Genomic DNA, 21,782 nt, shown 5'->3' with positions numbered 1-21,782 from the left:
TTTAAAATTTATTTTCTCAAGAAAATTAACAAGCAAAACTGCTTTACCAACACCTCTAACTTCTGCTTTGTGGACTTCAATGCTAAATCAAACAGCAAATATATAAACATCCTCGAAAATAACACCCCATTCATGTAAACAGCAACAAAATAATTACATAATGAAAAGCAGCTTATGAAAATAAAGTCCTTAAGCGTAGCGTCTCTTGAGACTAATGTAGCTGATGTAAAATAGAAATTTATATGCTAGTATCAAACAGAATCCATTGACCTATTAATACAAATAAGTTTGTTTTCAGCACAGTCTATTTCTTTGACTGCTTGTTCCCGACTGCATGTGTTTCAGTTTCCGATTTGGATGAAAAATTTATGAGAATTTATTTAAAAAATAGAAATGGAATCTCCAGCAAATCCTTCATTTGAGGACAACCCACTTTTTCAAGCAATTATAGATTGTTCTGGATGCTGATGGTCACTGTGACTTAACCATTATCTTTTTTCGTTGTCGTTTCTACATCAGGCATAGAGTCTACCAATGTTTGAGAAGTCTGATGTTCATATTCAGTATTCTTGGCCCGATAGAAGTCGTCTGTCCCATTGCCCTGTACTCCTGCCGAGACCTTTTCCTCTTGTCTCAAAGCTTCTCCCTCTCCGGATGACTCTTGCACACACTTTGAAACAGGTTCCTTGATTTTTCCATTAGGAAGTTGCCTTGAATGTGTTTTGTGACAGGTTCCTCTGGTCTGTCGACCTCAGCCTTGTCCTGCTGCAGGTTGATCCTGTGGCTGGACAGCTGCACGCCGTCCACGATGCCTTCGATGTGAAAGATAACTGCGTCCTTCCTTGGTTTTCCAGTGACTTCGTCTGGCGGAAGAAGCTCCACGCCTTCAAACTTCTTGAAGTAGAATGGCAAACTGGAGATGATCCTTACTAGAACGAGCTCCCCAGTACGAATGTCCTTGATGTACACAGGCGCCTTCTTCTGGGGCATGGTCATCATAATGGATATCTGAAGATTATATTCAATTATTCATATATTTAAAGAAATAAAATTACATTTACTGCATGAACATCTTTTTGCCTAATAGGTACAAATAAAGTATTCAGAAAACTTCTGTTTTTCAGATGATTTAGCAACAAATTTGATTCAGAGACTAAACCATGCGAATCAGAACAAAAACATTTCGCAGAAAATGAAAGCTCGTGAAAGAACACAAAAAAAAAAAAAAAAAAAAAATAGAAAAGAAAAAAAAAAAAAAAAAAAAAAAAAAAAAAAAAAAAAAAAAAAAAAAGAAAAAAAAAAAAAGAAACAAAAAATCCTACATCTGCCCCTTGACCTCACCTTAAAATCGGCTAGCAACGTCCTTTCCTCCATGACAACAGTGGCCGTGTAGTGACTGTTGGCAGCAACTGTTATTTCACTCGTCGCGGAGGTTGTTACAGTCTCCTCAAACGTATCTCCCGTTGCCTTGGTTACCTGTTATTTGTTTCAACCACCTTATTACACACATGGCTATACCCAATTCTATTTAAAATATTTGTAGCTGGACTTTCAGATTTGCAGTATTTTCATCTAACACATCGCCACTAAACTTATGAGGACACGAATCTGAAGAAATTTATCCAACTTACGAAGGAATTGTTTTTGAAAGGTTTCAGAAATAATGCCTTTTATACTGATACTTTAGGGAATGTATTTGATTTTTTAAAAAACAAAGCTTCGTACAGTCCGTTCGCCCATGTTTTGAGTTGTTTCTCTCTTACCTCGACATATGCCTCCACCTCGGCTCCAACACTGCCGTTCTCGTCTACTTTAGGGAGGCCGAGGGTGAAGTTGGCCTTCCCCCCGATGCTGTAGCCCTTCTGATAGGTGATGTTCACTGAGGCGTGTCTGGTCTTCTCGAAGTTAAAATTGTACTTTTGCTCCTTTTCCGTGTTGTTGTTGAACATCGTCTTCAGCCCGACCAGACCGGACCCGATGGCAGGCTGCTTCTGAGCGCTCTTTTGACCGTTAGATGAACCCTCCAATGAGAAAAGTGGATTGCCTGCATTATCTATCTATCTATCTATCTATCTATCTATCTATCTATCTATCTATCTATCTATCTATCTATCTATCTATCTATCTATCTATCTATCTATCTATCTATCTATCTATCTATCTATCTATCACAACTTTTAAAATAATATAACCAAAATATATGCAAAATTGTGCGTTGTGAGTCTTTTTTTGACACTTTCATTTTTAACATGAGATTATTTAAAACTTATAAAGATTTTTGTGTCGCTTAAATTTTGATAATTTAACATTATCCAACAAATTTTTCTTGCTATGAAGGGACAGAGTTAACAACATACTACAGACTCAAAATGGCGAGGTCAGGATACAAACAGATACCTGTTCTGTTGGTCTCAAGGGATTGCTTTTTCTGATCTTAAAGTCCCGGGCGATTTCTTCGAAGTGATAATAATTCATTGGAACCTCGATTATGTAATCTTTCTTTTTAATCCTCCGTTTTTTCCACCTGCGATTGAAGACTATATAAGTGCCGCAATACAGACAGAATAATGATTAACATTAACAGAGATGTTAGAAGTTACACCATTGGCTTAGAAGAATTAATTCACTGAAAAGTTCGTACTTTCGGCTATCCTTAAAGTACACGTAAAACTCGAATCTGCAGAATAGAAGAAATGACACTCTGACTTTGAGTGAAAGCACTAAGACACGAACATATATATACACACACAGAGGAGAGAGACAGACAGACCGACCGACCGACCGACAAACAGACAGGTCAATCATGTTTATGAAATGTTCTCAGGTATGATTTTTTTGTGGTCAAATTTGTTTATTTTCCTTCCGGAATCACTGGCCTTCAGAATAATGCAAATAATATTTAAGTTTCCAGACTTTTAAACGCTAATACTTCCCATACCCTTCAAACTTTCAAATATGTTACAAGGCTCGTCAGAGCGCAAGGTTATCCACCATTGCAATTATAAATGTCACGTGACTTAGACGTCAGGGCAGCGAACTGTGATTCATTGTGTTGAGGACTGCATGTGAAAAACGAACCCAGTTCTATCCCATCTACCCTGATATATCATGCACCCATCTGCTGGGAGAGCTCTAGCCTTGAACCCTCGACCTTTTTTTGCTGACCTCTAGGTTGCCCCTCCTCCTTCAAACACATTGGCACATACGATAAGAGTTATCTAATGCAAACGTGAATTCATCAAGAGACGATTACAGACTGCGGCTAGAATATGAAGAAAGTTTCGCAAGACCGCAGACATGGACACCACAACGACTGTTCACCGCCCTGTCATCAGTCCGTTACTCAAGCTCACAGATGGTGTTCACGGGTGGTTTCCGTCACTCACCAGCTCTTCGACACAAGAAAACTTTCCCAAGCAGCCTTGGAAAGTACCTCCTGCACATCAATAATGAGAACATCGTTGTTTTTCACTTCTTCCTCCTCCTCCAGTCCCAGACACCTGAGGAGACACGCCATGGTTCACACCTCAGGCCCCGCTGCAAGATTGACCCTCAAAATGCACCGACGATGAATATTTGCTGCATCTCACAGCAACTAGGTCTTCCTCTTAGACGATGTGAAGTTTTATTCCAATTTTCAATCACGCCTCATCATGGAAACAATGGAAGTCACTGAACACACTTCAAGAAATGTCGCACAACACGTTTCGTGTAGAGCCAGCCGGGGTTGGCAAGAAAAATAACACACGGCAACCAGTCCTGTGTCAGGGAACAGATCAATGACACGCACCGGGGGAGAAGGACCGGTCGATGGTCCTCCCAGTCTGCTGAAGGGAGGTAATGTATACACTGACGGTTACCTTCAGTAATTCTTTTACTTCAGCAATCATTCGTGCCATGAAGTCTTTTGCAGTGTTTTCTTGTTTTCTTGCGAAAGATATATGTGTTGACAGTGTTTCGAATGCCGGTACCTGAAGTTGTCTTCTATTAATTTTGTCCCCGTCGCCGACATGTCAATAAATCTTGAGCTGAAGCTTACCTGGGTCACTGGGAACAAACAACAACATGAAATGCTTACAACAGGTCACGGCATTGAACTGCATTTTTTTTTTTGGTGCCAGGAGACGAAGATTCTAAACAGGACTGCATCAGTATTCTCTCTTCCGTCTCATCCAGAAAGGATTTCATATTTTAAGATAGTGAAATAGAATAATAAAATTTGTTTATGTGTGTTGAAATAAGATACAAACGTTTGATTGTCCCGTTATTAAAATTAAAAAAAAAAATCATGAACCATTTCAACAACAGACTCTTTGCGACCTGGTGATATGAACATCTGGGATTTAAGCTCAGTTTAATCGTAACCACTAATAAAAATAAATCTATAACCATACCATGAAAGGTAAACCAAAAAATGAGGCAGAAATTTTCTTGAACATAGAAAAGAGCAGGTAAGAAAACATTATTTATTCCATCTCCAGCCACAAAGATAGGCTGCAAGGGTATTTTTCTGTCCACAGTTGACTAGTTACACTGGCGACATTTTAAGAAGTAATTAACTTCCCCCTCCTTGTGTTTCATTTATTTTCCCCTTCATACATTACTCTTATTTGGTGTGTCTTAGTTTCTATTCCCTGTGTGTGTGCGCGCGCGCTTGTGTGCATGTGTGTTGGTGTGCGTGTGTGTCTATTCGCATGTTTTTGTGTGCGTGCGCGTACTCGTGTGCATTTCATATTGGATTGTGTGTGTGTGTTTTCTCTTCTCTTTCATCCTGACTCTCCAAAATCTTTAGTCAATGGCTGTCAGGAAATTTATGCTACTTTCATTTTCGTTTTATTGTCTCCAACTTTCATTTCCCCAGTCTACACACAAAGGGCCTAGGCCTTGGCTGGCTTTTATAATAGTTACACGCAAATGTGTATAAACAACTCGTTAGCTCTGTCGTCGAAGGTGACTGGAAAGACCAGGCTGAAAACACGGGGCAGATGACTCCTACATCAGATGAGAGTATAGGATGCGAGCTAGCGGTTTTCTTCATTAATTCAATTATATAAAAAAGAACAAATTCTGTCGGGTTTTTTTTTTTTGGTTAATGTTTGTTTGTTTGCTTGGAATTTTTTTGAGGAGGGGGGAGGAGATCCGGCTTCCTTCACTCTCTCTCTGTGTGTGAATACATTACAAGGCTGCGTGTTTGGCCTGCATGACGAGCTGTCAACATGTGACGCCATGACAACACAACAACAAACCAGGTTTGCCGGCTGCTTTAGCTCACGATAACAAAAGATTGTTGATTGTGTACTGTTAGTTTGGAAAATACAAACTTTGGTCCAATTAACGATGATGATGATAGCAATGATGACGACGACGAAGACGATGATTTATCAAACACCTTGCTCATCAAAGACGTCAAAGTCACTCAAACATCATCAGTAGCCATCAAATGCGTCTTTCAAATTAATTCACTATCAGTCCAATCAAATCTCTGTTTCTCTGTACCCCGCCCCCACCACACACACACAGACCGGAGGATGGAGTGCGTGAGAGAGAAGAGAGAGATATAAATTATTCCTGCTATTGAAGGTATTCGAGAAGGAAAAGCGTTAACTGCACAAAGTTTTTAAACATAGTTTGAAGGGTTGTAGCGGTGACACATTTCTAAAAGCCCGAGAGAAGAAACTGTAAAAGCTGGGGATGACAAACGACTTAAAAGGCTCGTCTGTGTCCTGGTGCAGGGAGGAATCCACAAAACAGAGACTGGATATAATGGTGTGTGGGTGGGTGGGAGAGGGTGGGAGAGTCAAAAGTTCAGACAGGGTGGAGGCAAAGTCACGAAAACACCGGTAATATAGTGAACATCCTCACCAATGTAGTTTGTAAGCGACCATGAACCTCACACCAGTGTAGACAGCAACATCGTTCATGAACCTTATACCAGTGTAGACAGTGTAGATAATGAACCTTATACCAGTGTAGACAGAGATGTAGCTAAACTGACACCAATCTACCAGCATGTAGTTAATCTGAACATCACCCGCTAATGAGTAAGGTATAGCCAGTGAAAGACTCAGTCATCACAAATAATAATTAGGTCTAAGCTTTGGCTCTGCTTTCTCATACAATAACAACTACATAATCTACATGCATCTGAATTTACTAGTGCTACAACAGGGGTGGAGGAACCCAACTGGTGTAACTACAACAACTACAACAACAACTCTGATCCGTCCACAAGCTGGACTTTCACGACCCCTCGACCCCATGTGCAACATTCTAGCGCAACTTTGCGAGTGAGTGTGAGAATGCGCGATGCAAATCCTTCATTTATTATTGTCAGGAATTTGATCACGTGACATTAAAAAACTAAGACTGGACAGCAATTCACAAACCGAGAGAAACAATAAAAAAGAGAGAAACAATAAAGGAGCCACTGCGACAGCCACTGCAGGTTGCGACTCGAGGACAGAACACATCGCCGCTCAATGGAGGAGAGTTCACACCCATGCCTACTGCGCATGCGCGAATGTATTATGTTGATTACTGCTCACCCTTCTCGTCAAGGTAATTCTAGTCACGGCGGCATGCTCGCTATTAATACATCGCAAGTGTTGTTGTCAACAAGTCTTTGCCTCGTGTCACGAGCAGTCGATGTGAAGAGCGAAGAGCGGATAGTTCACTGTAAAGACTCGTATCTTGTTTCACTCATTCTGGAGGTATTAACTCCAGCTTTTGAAGTTCTTTCAAGCAAGGATGCCCGCATGCAAATGAACCTCAACTTCGGTGACAGGCGCCAGTTAAACGACATACGTTCAGACAAACATATGGTCCAGGCCTCGAAAATGTCCATTATTGAGATTTAAAGTTCAGTTAAAAAATTCTGAAAACAGAGGGCCTCTCTTTTCCCCAAAGGTCTGAATAACAGTTTGTTTGCTGCATTCCACTTAGTTAATTAGTTATTCAAGCATACACTTAAACCTTTCAGCTAAAGTCAAGCATCTCTGAGCGAGGAAGTGAGAAAGTGAATGAAAGAGATTGCATGACATTTTACTTTTTACTGTTCACGTGCACTCGGCTACAGAAGGGGTGGCAGTACTACCTCCTTATTTATCCCTATTTATATCTGTCTATCCACACTTTCGGTCCCCCACACCCTTAACCATACAACCCTGAAAGCAACTGCAAATACACATACTGCTCTCTAAAACATACCTTGTATGTGCTGTGTGTGTATTATATACATGTGTGAGCGTGTGTGTGAGAAACAGATCGCTAGAGAGAACGAATAAAATAGAAATATAATTTATTCCGGACACGCACGCACCCTGAACTCAATGGAAGCGTCAGGGGAAGTAGAATCATGTCGACTGAACTAACACAAGCCCACCTGTACAGGTGTATTGAGGAAACATATTGTACACACTTGCTGTTTCGTTCTGTTACTTACTTCCCCTTTGACCGACACACCATGGATTCTGTTCCACGGTCTGTACAAGAACTACGGCTACCCGTTCTAGAAATTAAACATGTCTGCCAAAGCACGTTCTGAAATGGACTGAGTAGACAATGGTCTCTGAAATAGAAACACATCATAGATGAATTGGTTGACGATGTCGTTACTAGAAGATCGATAGGATGATCGATGAATTGCGTGGAGCGGTGGCTCTCAGCCAAGTTCATACAATGACGCGGTTAGGTTTTAATCAGAAAGATTTGCTGTTTTCAGCAACAGTTCAGTGTACAGTTAAGTTTATTCTTTTCGATCCACAAGGGAATTTGGAAAAATCCAGGATTATTTTGTTGAACAGCGATTCCTACAATACAAGCAGAGGAGGACCGACGCGTAAATGCACCTACTTGTGGGCACACATGAACACACACACACACACGCGCACACATACACACCACGCACACATATACACACAGAAGCACACATACACACACGCATACACATACACAAAAACGTACGTAATAAATCTTTATATATCTATAATAGATATATACACACGCGCGCACACCCATCTGACTCCTAAACATGTATTCGTATACACACATACCCATACAGGAGGAGTAGTATGAATAATCATAATAAGAGGGTGTGGACAGTTGTCATCAGCTACACACTTATATCGGGCAGAATGCCAGGCCTCACATGTCACCACTGTTCAAGTGTGTGTGAAGCAACCAAGCTGGAGTTTTACCAACAGTTAGACAAGAAATGCCGCACGAAAAAAAAAAAAAAAAAAAAAAAAATCCTCGTTGTAGAACAAGACCAAGACGAGAGAACGGGATAGAGGGACAATAGTGAGTTCGAGATTCGCGATGCGTAGGGAAAAATCGCACCACAACAACCGAGGCGCCCCTCTAGGATCACTCGTTGTGAGAAAGCGATTGAGATTTAAGCGACAGGAACTAATTAACTGATATTATCAACTGTTCACAAATATCTAAAAAGTGGCGTTGGAAAAATAATCGACATCACCTAACTTGCACTTTGCAGCCAACATTAACCTCAGAAGGCAGAAAAAAAATGAACTTCAACATACTAACAGATAGAACAGGTACATAATGGACGGGGACCAGCGATGACATGGTCAACACCATCAGTAACAGCAAAGATCTTTATGAACGGACATAAACTTAAGGAGGTCAATAGTACCTGGTGGACAATAAATAACAACCAGAAATTCTTCTCAGTATTGCACCATTGGTCTGACTTTACACGACCAGGCTCACCAGCACCATCAGCTTTGGTTCTAGGTACACATCCCTTGTTGTTTCCATCCAGCTTTACGAAACCGAGATGAAGACGCTGCTTGTCGACACGAGAAATGATCTGTGCATCAAAAATCAAATGCCTGTGAAATTTCTCCGAATTGTATCACCTGGAAATCTTGATAAACCGTTTTATACAGGGCATAGCACCTCCCTTCTAGCAACTGTAAACAAAAAAAGGCTTTTTGGGTTTGGCCATGGATGTGATTCCTCACAACTTATTTCTTCAGGATACTTTAAAGAGAGGACATCAAAATCATCAAAGAACTGGATGGAGAGCGGAGTGAACCAAGTTTTCTGTATTGTTGATATGCTCCACACTTGAATATGAAGAACAAACCCATTCACTCATTTTGGCTTCACAAATGTCTTCTCTGTACAGAATCCATCAGCACGAATTGTGTTTTAAGAACGGTTAGATTGCAGAACCACCGGTAGATATTTAAAAAGTGACAACTGCAGCTTGAAAAAAAATACAGCTGACACAATCACATACAGATACACATACACATATGTAATATTTAACCCAAACCTTTAGAGTTTAGTCCATATGTGGAAGCTTGTGTCAGTTACGAAAGACGAAAGGAGGGAGAGGTAAGACCAAGTACACTAAGAAAGTCGACAACAAGTTACTTCAGTCTTTCTCAGCTTGGTGGGGGACAATGTTCACACCTCCCTCACCCATGCTAAGCCCATCGTATTCTACCATCGCTCCATGTGAGCGACCAAGAAAAAAGGTATCGCCACTATCATCTAGAATACTTAAGTAGACATTTTCGGATGTCGGGAGAATAAATGGGGTGGCAGAGGATAGAGTTGCGAGTCATCATGCGACAGACAGCCAAGTAACACGAGTCATGTAGTCCTCTGAGGGTGCCATCGTGATTGGTGGAAAATCTCCAAAAGAATACATCGTGTAAGGTCCAAGGTGTGGAAACGAAGCCATCTTGTTTTGCAGCCTTCATTTCACCTACCCGCCCTTTGGTTTACACTTGCAGCTCGTTTTCTTGGATTTTTTGTCAGTCTGGTAAGTAAACGTATATTCCTTCATTTGAAAATAAAAGGATTGACTAAAATATATTATTGTACTAATTAAAATAAAAAAATTACATTCTTAAATAGATGTACACGTGTGTGTGTGTGGCATTGTATCAATTTCATTGTAGATTAGCATTCATTAAAATATTTGTGGTATAATGAATACAAAATAAAGCTTGTTTTAAATTAAAAAGACAGTTTAATTGCAAAATCACATCAAGCAAATGTTTGACATGAAATGTGACCACCAGTTAAGTAATAATAGAGACTACTCATGCGATTTTTCCTAAAAACGATTTTATCGGGTAAAATTATAAGATAATTTTCCTACATTTACATACACTAATGATGAAAGGATATTTTTAGTCTAAAAACTAAATTCAGGAAAGTATTACAAGATTTTGCCGTTCCTAGAAAAAAAGTTCTTTTTCAGAAGAGACATTTTTTCTTGACTGTAAAAGAGAATTGAAATATTACAGCAGCCACTCCAATTTTTTGTGTAAAATTTAACTATTAAACATGAAATAAAATCACCATTAATTATTTAGTTTTAAGTCTTTTATTCTGTTACCATTGCGAACCAGATTTATATTAACGATTCCTCAAAAACAACCACACCCTGACCCGACCCGGCATTTCAGATATTGTTGTCCTCTGTTACATTGTGAACAGCATGTTAGAGTGTGAATAAATATTTTAATTTATATGTCAAAATAACAGTCCAGAAATAAAAAATTCAGAGTTCTTCTTAATGGGTCTATGAAAGGCAAGTTTTCAAAAGAAAAAAAATATCTTTTTTGCACACCGATGTGACAGATCGGGTTACTCGTCGCCACGAACTGTTTAGTACTAACGGCAATGGAAGGAAAACAAGATTTAGTTCTTAGAGCTTTGAATGGTGTTACTCACACCATACACTTACATGTAAAATTATGAAACATTTTTTCTTGAACGTATGTGAAGAGGAGGACTGTGGTATATAGTTACTGGTTATAATAATCCATCGTTGGCTGACTCACTCAGATCGCTTGGTCGCTTTGGTACATTGACAGTCCACAGTCCACATACATCTAGGTCATTATTTAATATGAAAGAGCAACACAAGGTTGAATGGTCAACTGCAGAAATCCATTTTCTTTCTTTTCACAAGATGATCTAGCCCGCACTTCTCCATCTTTGTATCTCTGATATTTTCTAACAGAAAGTCAAGCGCACTGGTGATCAGGGACATGAGCTATAAGTTGTTCTTGTACTACTACTTATGATGATGATGATGATTAATGATTATTGATGATGATGATGATGATGATGATGATGATGATGATGATGATGATGATGATGATGATGATGATTGGTGATTGGTGATGATGATGATGATGACTATGATCATTGAGTTTACTTGATAAATCAACAGAGACAAAGTTTTTTTGAATTGATAAATACAACAACCTTCTCACTCAGCTCCCCAATCCCAAAACCAACACAAACACACACTATTACAAAAGAAAGATAAAAATGAATTGCCATCAAATAACGATCATTGACCTACTTAGTCTTACAAAAATGTTAATGGAGACCACATACACATACACAGACTGTGAATACTTATATTCTAATGGCTGTCCCACCTTGATTTGTGAAAGAGTTCGATACAAGTGCAACATGTTTTTCAGGGGCGATGGGTGGAAATACATCTAGCAATGCATCTAGCACACAGCGTGGTAAGTTAAACTTTTGTTTTTTTTACTTCTGTTTGTATTTTGAAGTCTACATGAATGTAGACTAGAACGACCCATCTGAAGTTTTGGTCTGTGAAAGAGCAGCAAAAGGTTGAATGGTCAACTGCAGAAATCCATTTTCTTTCATTTCACAAGATGATCCTTCCTCACTTTTCCATCTTTGTATCTCCGATATTTGTTAACAGCGGACATGAGCTATAAGTTGTTGTTCTACTACTACTACTACTTATTATAACAGAGACAAGGTTTTATGTGATTACAGATATAAAGTAAATTGGATGCACAGAGTTTTTTGAATTGATAAAAATAGATAAAAATAAATTTCCGTCAAATAACAATGTTTGTTAAATACATTGACTTAACTTAGTCTTGCAAAAATGTTAATGGAGACTACACACACATACACAGACTGTGAATATTCTAATGACAGTCTCACATTAATTTGTAAAAGACTTCGATACAAGTGCAACATGTTTTACAGCGGCGATGGGTGGAAATACATCTAGCACACAGCGTGGTAAGTTAAATTTTTGTTTTTTTTTTACTTCTTTTTGTATTTTGAATGTAGACTAGAACGACCCATCTGAAGTTTTGGACTGTGAATAGCAACACAAGTTTGAATGGTCAACTGCTGAAATCCATTTTCTTTCATTTCACAAGATGATCTACCCCTACTTTTCCATCTTTGCATCTCGGACATTTGTTCTTATTCTTCTTATTATTATTGATTGCGTTTACTTGATAAATCAATAGAGACAAAGGTTTTTATGTGATTACAGATATAGAGTAAATTGGATGAACAGATTTTTTTAAATTGATAAAAATAAATAAAAATAAATGGCCGTCAAATAACAATATTTATTAAATACACTGACTTACTTAGTCTTACAGAAATGTTAATGGAGACATACACAGACTGTGAATACTTATATTCTAATGATTGTCTCACATTACTTTGTAAAAGAGTTCGATACAAGTACAACATGTTTTTCAGGGGCGATGGGTGGAAATGCATCTAGAAGTAGGGTAGAACTTGGTAAGTTCAACTTTTGTTTTCTACTTCTTTGTGTATTTTGAAGTCGAAATACCATTTATGAGACCATTCAATGATCGTGAAGCCAGCATGCTATGATAAACATCCAGTCGGTCGGTTGGTTTATCCATGTACACATATGTGTGTCTCTGGTGTCTGACGGAAGATAAACTTTTATTTGTAGTTCAGGCTGGGGTAAAAGATGGGCATGTTGTCCAGCTGAAAAGATGTAGCACACCTTTTCCCCGTGGGAGTCATGGTATATGGACGTAAGCTCAAAAATATTTTCACTTTTTCATTCTCAGAAATAATAAACCACATAGACATGCAACCAAAACAACAACGACGACGACAACAACAATAACTGTATTGAAAACTATAACACACATGAACGAAAAATTATTTCTAGTCTATCAGAGTATCGGAATTGTGTTGTACTGAAACAATAAAATTTGTAGTGATAAGGCCAAATTAAAATGTTACATTACCAGAATGTTATTTAAACTTATCAGCAGATAATACCGGAAATGATGCCAGAGTCAAAAGCGAGAAGAAATATTTCTTTTGTGTTCTGTAATCATTTACTTATTTAATTTTGACAGTTAATTCATCCTACTATATAGAGATAACAAAAATAGAATAGTTGCTTCATATACACTATACACTACCCACATCTACATATTCTAGGACCTCCGCCAAACCAGTTACAATAAAAAAAATTACCCATGCAGACACATATATTGTAGTAAACGCATTTCAGAGGACGCATTTACCAAATTGTTGAAGCTGATGAAGTGCTGTACGCATCCAGAGAAGTTCCACCAGAGCTGATACCACAACTTGGATCAGTAAGTCCTAGTGAACAATGCTCTGTTATTATGATACCTTCACATTATACAGTCTCTAGTTTTATTTCCAATAGCCATACAGCATTGATAAAATTGATAAGCCACTGCTTATCATCAGGTTGTGTATGAGTTGGGATTTTAAATATTTGGCGATTTTGGATAAATTTTACTCTCGTTGTGATATAACATTAAAAAATTGAACTCCCATGTGTAAAAAAGTGCATACTGCAAGTAGAGGTGAAATAAATATATAAAGATAATACAGAAAATTTCTCTTGAACGTAAGGTTTTTGTTTTTAATTAGTATATAAAATATTACTATATTACAAAGGTAATTATTAAGTCTGGCTAATAATTAGAGACGAAAATAAGTTGTAAATTTTCTGTCTATAATACTGCCGATCGCAATTACTCACATATTGTTAAACTTTCTTACAGGGCAACATTAGTTTTTCAGGTGTTTATGCCACGATCACATTCAACAGGAACGATGGGAACCTGAGCGATCACTTTCTTGGATATCCATAAATATTCCATAACAATGATGGGGATATTAAAGAATACTTGACTTAATATCACATCTGAGATGAAACTGAAGCAAAAAAGAAATATCAACATTCAGGACTATTTGCTTGTCTTAATTCTCACGAAACTGAAGATAACTATTGTTGATGCTAAACAATAAAACATTTTGAAAGTTGCATCTTTTTGTAATCTTGCATATTGGGTAAGAACTAGAGACTAGTAATTATTCAGCAAACAGCCATGTACAGTTCCTTTACAATTAATATGAAAGAGTTCAAAATTCGAAGTGCAGACATTCTTCACCAGACATTTCTGATAAACAACATTCACCGGCAGGTATGCTTGTTAAGACTAACCTGCTTTTTTCAGATATCAGTAGATATAGGCGACATAGACCTCACCTGTAAATTTCAGCCTCCAAAACCCATCCGTTAATTAATTATCCGCTACGATTCGCACCTGCGATTAATGTAGAAAGTACAGGTAGTCCTCGGGTTACGACGGTCTCGAGTTACGTCGTTTCGTGGTTACGACGCTCATTCCGACTTACGAGGTCAGTGCATCAAAGAAAAGGAAGACCATCACCATGGAGGTGAAAGTGGATATCATAAGGCAATCTGAGAAGGGGGAAACAGCAACAGAAATTTGCAGGTCATTAGGACTTAGTCGTTCGACTGTCGCTACGATTATCAAGGATAAAGATCGCATCGTTGAACACGTGACAAGATCTGCTCCTATGAAAGCGACAGTGATAACAAAGCGTAGTGTACTGCACAATATTGTACTGTACTTATGTTTATTGATAATTATGTAGGTTGCTGTGTTAGGATAGGCTAAGTGTTTGCAGTACTGTACTGTTATTATGGTACAGTACTGTATGAACGTATGATCCGACTTACGTCGAAATTCGGTTTACGACAAACGCGTGAGAACGGATCCCCGTCGTAAGTCGAGGACTACCTGTAGTGGTTAACCACATCTGCTGAATTGTTTTACCACTAAGACATAAAAATCAGTAGTTACTGAGACAGGCATGCAAGCTCTCAAACACACAAACACATAGACATGCTTAGCACAGGCATTCCACTCCAGCAAACATGTACTGTAGGACAGTTGTTAATAAGTATTAGTTACACCAAAATAATGAAAGCTTTTATGTTAAATTTTTATTATTATATGATGATTTTTTTATATTTTCGTTGGAAAACTCAACGTAGTCGCCTAGGTTATCAAAGTCTTCAAAAGCAAGTCAAATAACAAAGGGATTCCGAGTCTCAGAATTGTTAATGGAAGGGAAGATCTCATAAAGCTTGTAAGTCTATGCAGCGAGGCTCAAGTTGCAGAACATAAACATTTGATACATCGTTTTATAGACATAAAATGTATAATAGCATCTTGAGCTTTCTGCACTTGTTACAACACCTTGTGAGGTCACCGCAGGTCAGACGTTCGGGCGTCGACAGTTGCTTTGGGCTTTAGTTTCTTTGTGTGTGAGTCTGTGTGTGTAATCCAAGAATTCAACGACCAGCCACTGCAGGTTCGAGCCTGATGTAAGACATTGTTTCCCTCATTCCTTAGCCAACTGGCATGTAATCATTAAATTACTTATAGTCCTCTAAACATGTTCAGAGGTACTTACAGTCCTCTACATGCTAAGCTCATGAGTCATGCCCCTTTGGAAAGACAATAATGCCCGACGACCTTATAGTTAGGTTCAAATTAAATGAAAATGTATATTTGTCTATAGATTGTTGTTGAATATGCTGTTTGGTATTGTCAGTATGGTTGTATCTCCACTGTGTCACAATGACCATGAGTCATTGGCAAAAAAATGTCTTGTCTCACACACACACCAAACACCACACACACACACACTATAATATAAATTTTAGTGAGGGTGCATATCACGCGATTCCGTTTAGCAGAGAGCTGAAATAAATTCTATCGAAAACACACCGACACACTTAAGTAGTTGAAGAAGGATTTAAAGTGTGGAAACTATCAAATAAAACTGTCACATTGTAACTCCCAGCCTCTGCCGGCAGTAAACTTGTCACATTCCCTCTCTTCTTGAGTCTGTGCACAACATATTTCTTTAACAACGTGCGCCTGTTGAAATGGAAATGGTTTATTAGTTGCTGAAGATAGCACCCTTTTAATGGCTTAACATTAAGATAAAATATTTCCTTCACTACATGCTTCTTTGAACATTTAACAGTCATTTACCACAATAAAACACACTCAAACTAGACTCTTTGTAATTGAAATTAAGCCGAATAAAATCAATTAACTGACTGCATAATATTTTCCGTGTAATTTTTCCCTCTCATTATAATTTTGGTTCTGACAGTACAATGAAACTTGGATCTACATTATTTTTAAGTGATAATACTTGATGACAAAAATGAACATGAATGGCAATTCTTATCACTCAAGAGCGAACTTCCACCAGGACATTTCGTTGCAATCTGCGATGCCAACTTATTTATTTAATATATACACAGAAATTTTAAGTATTGGAATTTCTTGACGGAGATCCTAACTACTTGTATCTTTACTCCTAACTGTGTGTTAAATGTCTGTATGAGTATGTATGCCTGTCCTTGTGAGCGAAGAAAAATTTTGGCTCCATTGTTGCTAGCAACCCAATCGCACGAACGGCATTGTCTCAGTGATTCTCGTCAGGTGGACGTACAATAAATGCAAGTAACTGAATCACAGACTGCTAGGAATAACAGTTGCAGGTGCCCTGGCCGATCTTGCTAATAAGCATTTAAGGTTTCACATCCACAATAAGCGAGCACACGATTCCCCGTCGCCCCACGTTCGTGAGCGCCATTGATTTTGACCAATCGTGGTTTTGACTAGAGAGGAACAGACGAAGCTTGAGTATTATTTGGTAGATAAAAAAAGAACTTCATAAGAATACTAGCATATTCTTCTATAATAATAATAATAATAATAATAAATAGTAATAATAATAAAAATAATAATGATAAAATAATAAAAAAAAAATTAAAAAAATAGAAATGCACTATTTATAAGGCATTTCTCCAAACCGAGGCACAATTGATGTGTCTTGTAAGTGGATAAAAAAAGACATACCATATCTGGAGAGATGTAGGCGTGGCAAGCGTGTTAGAATATTATTGTAGGAAACTAATAATTGACGTCACACACGTCAATCAACCAAGAAAAGTGACCAAATAAGTTTTGGGGCGGAGCTTGAACGTCATGTCACTTCCTGCCAGCGTAGTAATCCTTCATTTCTTCAGGAGTGCTAAAGCTTCTCAGTTCACTGCAAAGAAAACGTGCGTATCTGACAACGGGACCACCAGGACTTCATCCAATGAAACAGTGACATATCATCTTACCATCATTTACTAAAATTGTAAAGATTCGATTGGATGATATTTTCAGCTCCAGGATGCAAATGAGTTTATTTCACACTAACTAGCGACATATTGGGAAAAAATTTTCATAAGAAACGTGATTGGTGGACTGGAGAACGACGATGACAGGTCATTATGTTTATAAGGTGCTTGATGAGGGAGGACGCCATTTTGATCTGGGTGCTAGAGGTACACACAACTACTTCAAGCTCAGCTTTGAATTTGTTTCAGTGGGAAAAGATCCTCTCTGTGAGTAATTCGTTTCACTGAAATTTTTTTAAATTAAGCACGTTTGTTAAACTTTACATAACAATTTGAATTTGTGGAAAAAGGTCATCTGTGTGAGAAATTCTTTTTGTATTAACTTTGTTTTAATGAAGCACGTCTGTTAAATTTCAAATAACAATTAGCAAATGTGTTTATAAACTAACGACTCTAGAATATTGCTACAATAGGCGAGGAGTTAAGTATCTGTGTGTTTGATGTTTTCTCTGGGAGTGTGCACTAGACACTAGACAGACTAATTCTGATACATCGATGCGGCACCTCACCTATGTATAAAGAAGAAAATAATAGTCGAATATATCTAAAGAGTCGATAGCCAAATCAGAAGCCACTAATGATTATGTGTGTGGTTACAGACAGATGTAGACGAAATGGTATATGATAAAATACCCCCGCTGCCCCCCCACACACAAAGCGCAAACAACTAAACCAACGAAAGAACTAAAAATAAAAACAAAATGCTCTGCAAAGTTTAGAGTGAATGACCGCCAAATAAAGGAATAAAGTTGGTAATCATGATTGCTTAACCCTCAATCTTTAGTTATTATCTTACTAAAATAAGACAACATAAGCAAACAGATATAGACTGATGCTTACATTCTAATGCCAAACTTTGATTTTTAAGAGAGGTCTACATAAGTTGAACATTTTTTTCAGTTACAATGAGTGGAAATCAGCGTGAACCTGGTAAGTTAAAATTTTATTGGTTTTTTCTCTTTTTTTTTTGTATTGAAGTATCGTAATGAAAATTCCATTTATTGAGCAATCCACAGATCGTGAAGCCAGTTTTCCATAATTATCATCCAGCTGATCATTTGGTTTATCGTGAAATGATTTCCTAGGTACTCCTGTTCATCTCTTGTTTCTAAGCGCAAACTCTTCATTTGTAGTTCAGGCTGGAGTGAGAGATGGGAAAGTTGTCCAGCTGACAAGGGCCATCACACCTTTTCCTAAGCCAAGAAGTGGTGGCTGGAAGTAAGCTCAAGATTCTTTTTTATTTGATAACAGTATAGGAATGTTTTCTGTACTTATAAACACACAAATATTTTTCTGGTATTTCATACAATGTTTAAATATTAAGGCAGATAAATATAGTGTAGTAAACACTTTCAGTGGAGATATTTACCAAATGAAGATATATATATATAGCGAGCTGAAAAATCCTTTAAAGAGTTTAAGAAAACAAATCTCTAAAAGTTAGAGAGCATAAAATTAAGACTCAAGTTATCAATTTTGTTTAATTCACTAGTTGGAACCTATCATGGCAAGAAAGGTGAACGTATAATGAGAGATTGCTATATCTAGCGCCTCTACCAAGCTATACAATCATTTACATCAGGGATGCCCAACCTACGGCCCGCGGGCCATATCCGGCCCGCGACGCGGTGCCATCCGGCCCGCGAAACTTCTGCCCACAGTGCAGGAAATTGGCATGTTAGTAATAAAAAAGAATCTCTAAAAAAAACCGAAAAAAAGGAATAAGAAGTATTTATCCCTACGTAGGGGCGTCTCTCAATCTTTTTTTCGATAGACGAACATTTCGATTCAGTTCTCCAACTTGGTGTCTCTACGATGAGGCCGGACATTCAGAAGTTTCGGTAAAACAACTTCAAATATCCCACTAATTACTACATAATTAATGGTAAGTACAACTTGTTTCTAATAAAAATGTTATCTGCTCTATATTTTTTTCTTTTTTGTATTTTTGCGGTGAAGCGGCCCCGTGACACGCATGTCGGAAATGCGTATGGCCCGCAGGCCGAAAAAGGTTGGGCATCACTGATTTACAGTAACATTTGAAAATATTAAGGCAGATAAATATAGTGTAGTAAACACTTTCAGGGGAGAAATTTACCAAATTGATGGAGCTGGTGCTGTGATGTACCAGTCCAGACATGTTCCAGCGCCGCTAAGAAACCAGCTTGGATCGGTAAGTCATAGTGAAAATTCTCTTTTATACAACATTTTCAGATATATTTATATATTCTTTATCACTGACACTTACAGCACCAATTAAACTTACACAATTGTCCTCATCATGAGGCATGACTTTATGTTGAAAAATCTGGCGATCATGTATGACCTTTTGATACAATATACATCTCAACACAAACAAATTAAACTTTGAGGATCGAAACAAAATAGACCACAACCATTTGGTTTCTTTAGGCCCCTTTATTTACAAATTTTTCAGAGGACGTGGTGTCATACCTTCAATTCAGTTTTATTGTTTTATTTTTTCATTCAAAGTGGTACCATATTACTCGAGTGCAAAAGTGAAATGTATACACGAAGATGTAATTTTTTTCAGGTAAGACATAAAGTAATGCTCTCTGACAAAAGATAAAAACGAGTTTATAATACGAGAAAGAAATAAGCTGTAAACTTTGTCTCATAATAGGGCAAATCGTAATATATTGTTGAAGTTTCTTTTCTTTGTCACAGGGTAGCATAAAATTTGAAGGTAATCATGCCACGATCACATTCAACCGAAATGATGGAAATCTTGCCGAGTACTTTCAGGGTTTCTGAGCATCATATCTGGGATGATACAAATCACATTCAGAACTTGGGATCCTGTCTGTGCTTTTCTTTATTAACATAAAATTTAAGAGATGCGGATACTAAAACTGTTTTGAATGTCACATCTATTTTAGTTGTCAATGTTACATTATGGAAAATAATAACCGAGTAGAACTCATTCAGCATCAACCATGCATAATTTTTTTGGTTCTTTTGCTCTGTCGCTTTACCATGAGTAGACTGCTTTGAAAATTCGTCTTCAGGAAAACGTAAAAAACTTTGTGTGATAAAATACATAATTTTAATTGTTATCCATCGAAAAAATGGATTTAATTAAAAATTTGCGCGAGAGTATGAAAATTTCGTTGCAACAGCTTACTATTTGTTTTAAAATTGCTCGTAGTCTAAATTTATATTTGTAGAATGTTTTTGTTTGCCTAAGAAGAAATTTGGGACAGAAATGGTATTTAATCTTTTGTGTTCTCATTAACCATATTTAAACAATCAAAAGAGTACACAACTTTGTTTAGACATCAAGACTAAAAATTAATGATTATAGTAATGATCTGGTTAGGACGTATTAAGAGTAACTCAATAAAGATTATGTCTGAACTTTAAATGGAATTCTAGAACTTTAAAATGCCTAGAATATGGTTAACGAGTCATTTAAAAGGCTAACAAAGAATAAACTATGATGATAACTTTAAAGAGACTTTGTTTCTTTTGAAAATATGAATTGAAAGAAATTTGACTCCTATTGGTAGAACACCTAAATTGAAAGCGATTATACATTTGCATATCCAGTGTTGTCCATAGGAATGGGAATCCCATGGGAATCCCATGGGAAACGTCCCATGGGATGGGATGGGATGGGACAGCACACATTTGTATTTCCCATGGTAGTCGATACTTGATATTGCAAAATAAATTTACTGTTATTTCATTCATCAAGGATTTAAATCTTTCCTCTGAATCATCTATTGTATGTGAAGTAGCAGGAATTATAGAACAAAAGCCGAAAAGTGGTTTTCAGTGTTGTCCATAGGATTGTTAATACCATGGGAATCCCATGGGAAACATCCCGTGGGATGGGACGGGATGGGACAGGCATAAATTGCCATGGGATGGGATGGGACGGAATAGAAAAATATGTCCTATGGACAACCCTGTGTATATCTATGATAGCTGTTGCCAATTAAACCAGACTTCCTCATAAATTAGTTACAATGTTTAATCTTTTTCTTTATATGAAATCAAACCCCACATAAATTCAGGAGAAAGATTAGTTCTAAATACGCTCAATAAGACCATCTAAGTATGCCTCATATTTCCCCTTTTATGTTGGACTTAATTGTCATGGAATTTAAAAAAAACCCCATGAAATACAGTAACCACGGATGGACATGTATTATTCAAGATACCAGGACAGAAGTCAACTACTTAGAACAGATGGGCATCAAGCAGCTCCGTAGAAAAAGTTTCTGTGTGTAGCATATCAATGCCATACCTTGGATTTAAGTTATATGTTGTCTGCTTTTATCCACAAGTCAACATTTGTTTGTTTAAACACATATATATATATTTTAAAAAAAGACCTGTTTGAAATCACAATTCGCTCAACCTGACACAC

General features: G+C 37.5%; 3 protein-coding genes across 4 annotated transcripts; 2 read left to right on the top strand and 1 right to left on the bottom strand.

The window, feature by feature from the left end:
* Positions 1-3,850, bottom strand: LOC112555819. Its single transcript, XM_025224345.1, has 5 exons — positions 3,387-3,850; positions 2,398-2,524; positions 1,764-2,021; positions 1,342-1,476; positions 1-1,008 (listed from the first exon to the last, which is right to left on the bottom strand). Exons 1-5 carry the CDS (start codon positions 3,515-3,517, stop codon positions 634-636), a joined length of 1,026 nt encoding a protein of 341 aa, XP_025080130.1. The 5' UTR covers positions 3,518-3,850; the 3' UTR covers positions 1-633.
* A 5,693-nt stretch (positions 3,851-9,543) lies between these two features.
* On the top strand, positions 9,544-14,045 carry LOC112554981. 2 transcript variants are annotated; one of them, XM_025223073.1, is made up of 7 exons: positions 9,546-9,796; positions 11,481-11,528; positions 12,028-12,063; positions 12,541-12,582; positions 12,764-12,848; positions 13,340-13,427; positions 13,866-14,043. In XM_025223073.1, the coding sequence occupies exons 2-7, from the start codon at positions 11,486-11,488 to the stop codon at positions 13,953-13,955; spliced, it is 384 nt and encodes a 127-aa protein (XP_025078858.1). In that variant the 5' UTR covers positions 9,546-9,796; positions 11,481-11,485; the 3' UTR covers positions 13,956-14,043. The 2 variants fall into 2 exon arrangements, with proteins under 2 accessions (XP_025078859.1, XP_025078858.1); XM_025223074.1 differs by lacking the exon at positions 12,028-12,063 and having other exon boundaries at positions 9,544-9,796; positions 13,866-14,045.
* A 3,000-nt stretch (positions 14,046-17,045) lies between these two features.
* On the top strand, positions 17,046-20,860 carry LOC112554980. Its single transcript, XM_025223072.1, has 5 exons — positions 17,046-17,593; positions 18,287-18,316; positions 18,520-18,604; positions 19,472-19,559; positions 20,075-20,860. Exons 1-5 carry the CDS (start codon positions 17,467-17,469, stop codon positions 20,159-20,161), a joined length of 417 nt encoding a protein of 138 aa, XP_025078857.1. The 5' UTR covers positions 17,046-17,466; the 3' UTR covers positions 20,162-20,860.
* Positions 20,861-21,782: the final 922 nt, after the last annotated feature.

The sequence above is a fragment of the Pomacea canaliculata genome, linkage group LG14 (assembly GCF_003073045.1).
Source record: "Pomacea canaliculata isolate SZHN2017 linkage group LG14, ASM307304v1, whole genome shotgun sequence".
In the NCBI taxonomy this organism is placed as follows: Eukaryota; Metazoa; Mollusca; class Gastropoda; order Architaenioglossa; family Ampullariidae; genus Pomacea; species Pomacea canaliculata.
Note: the sequence above shows the minus strand (reverse complement) of the source record. Positions and strands in the feature narration are given on the sequence as shown.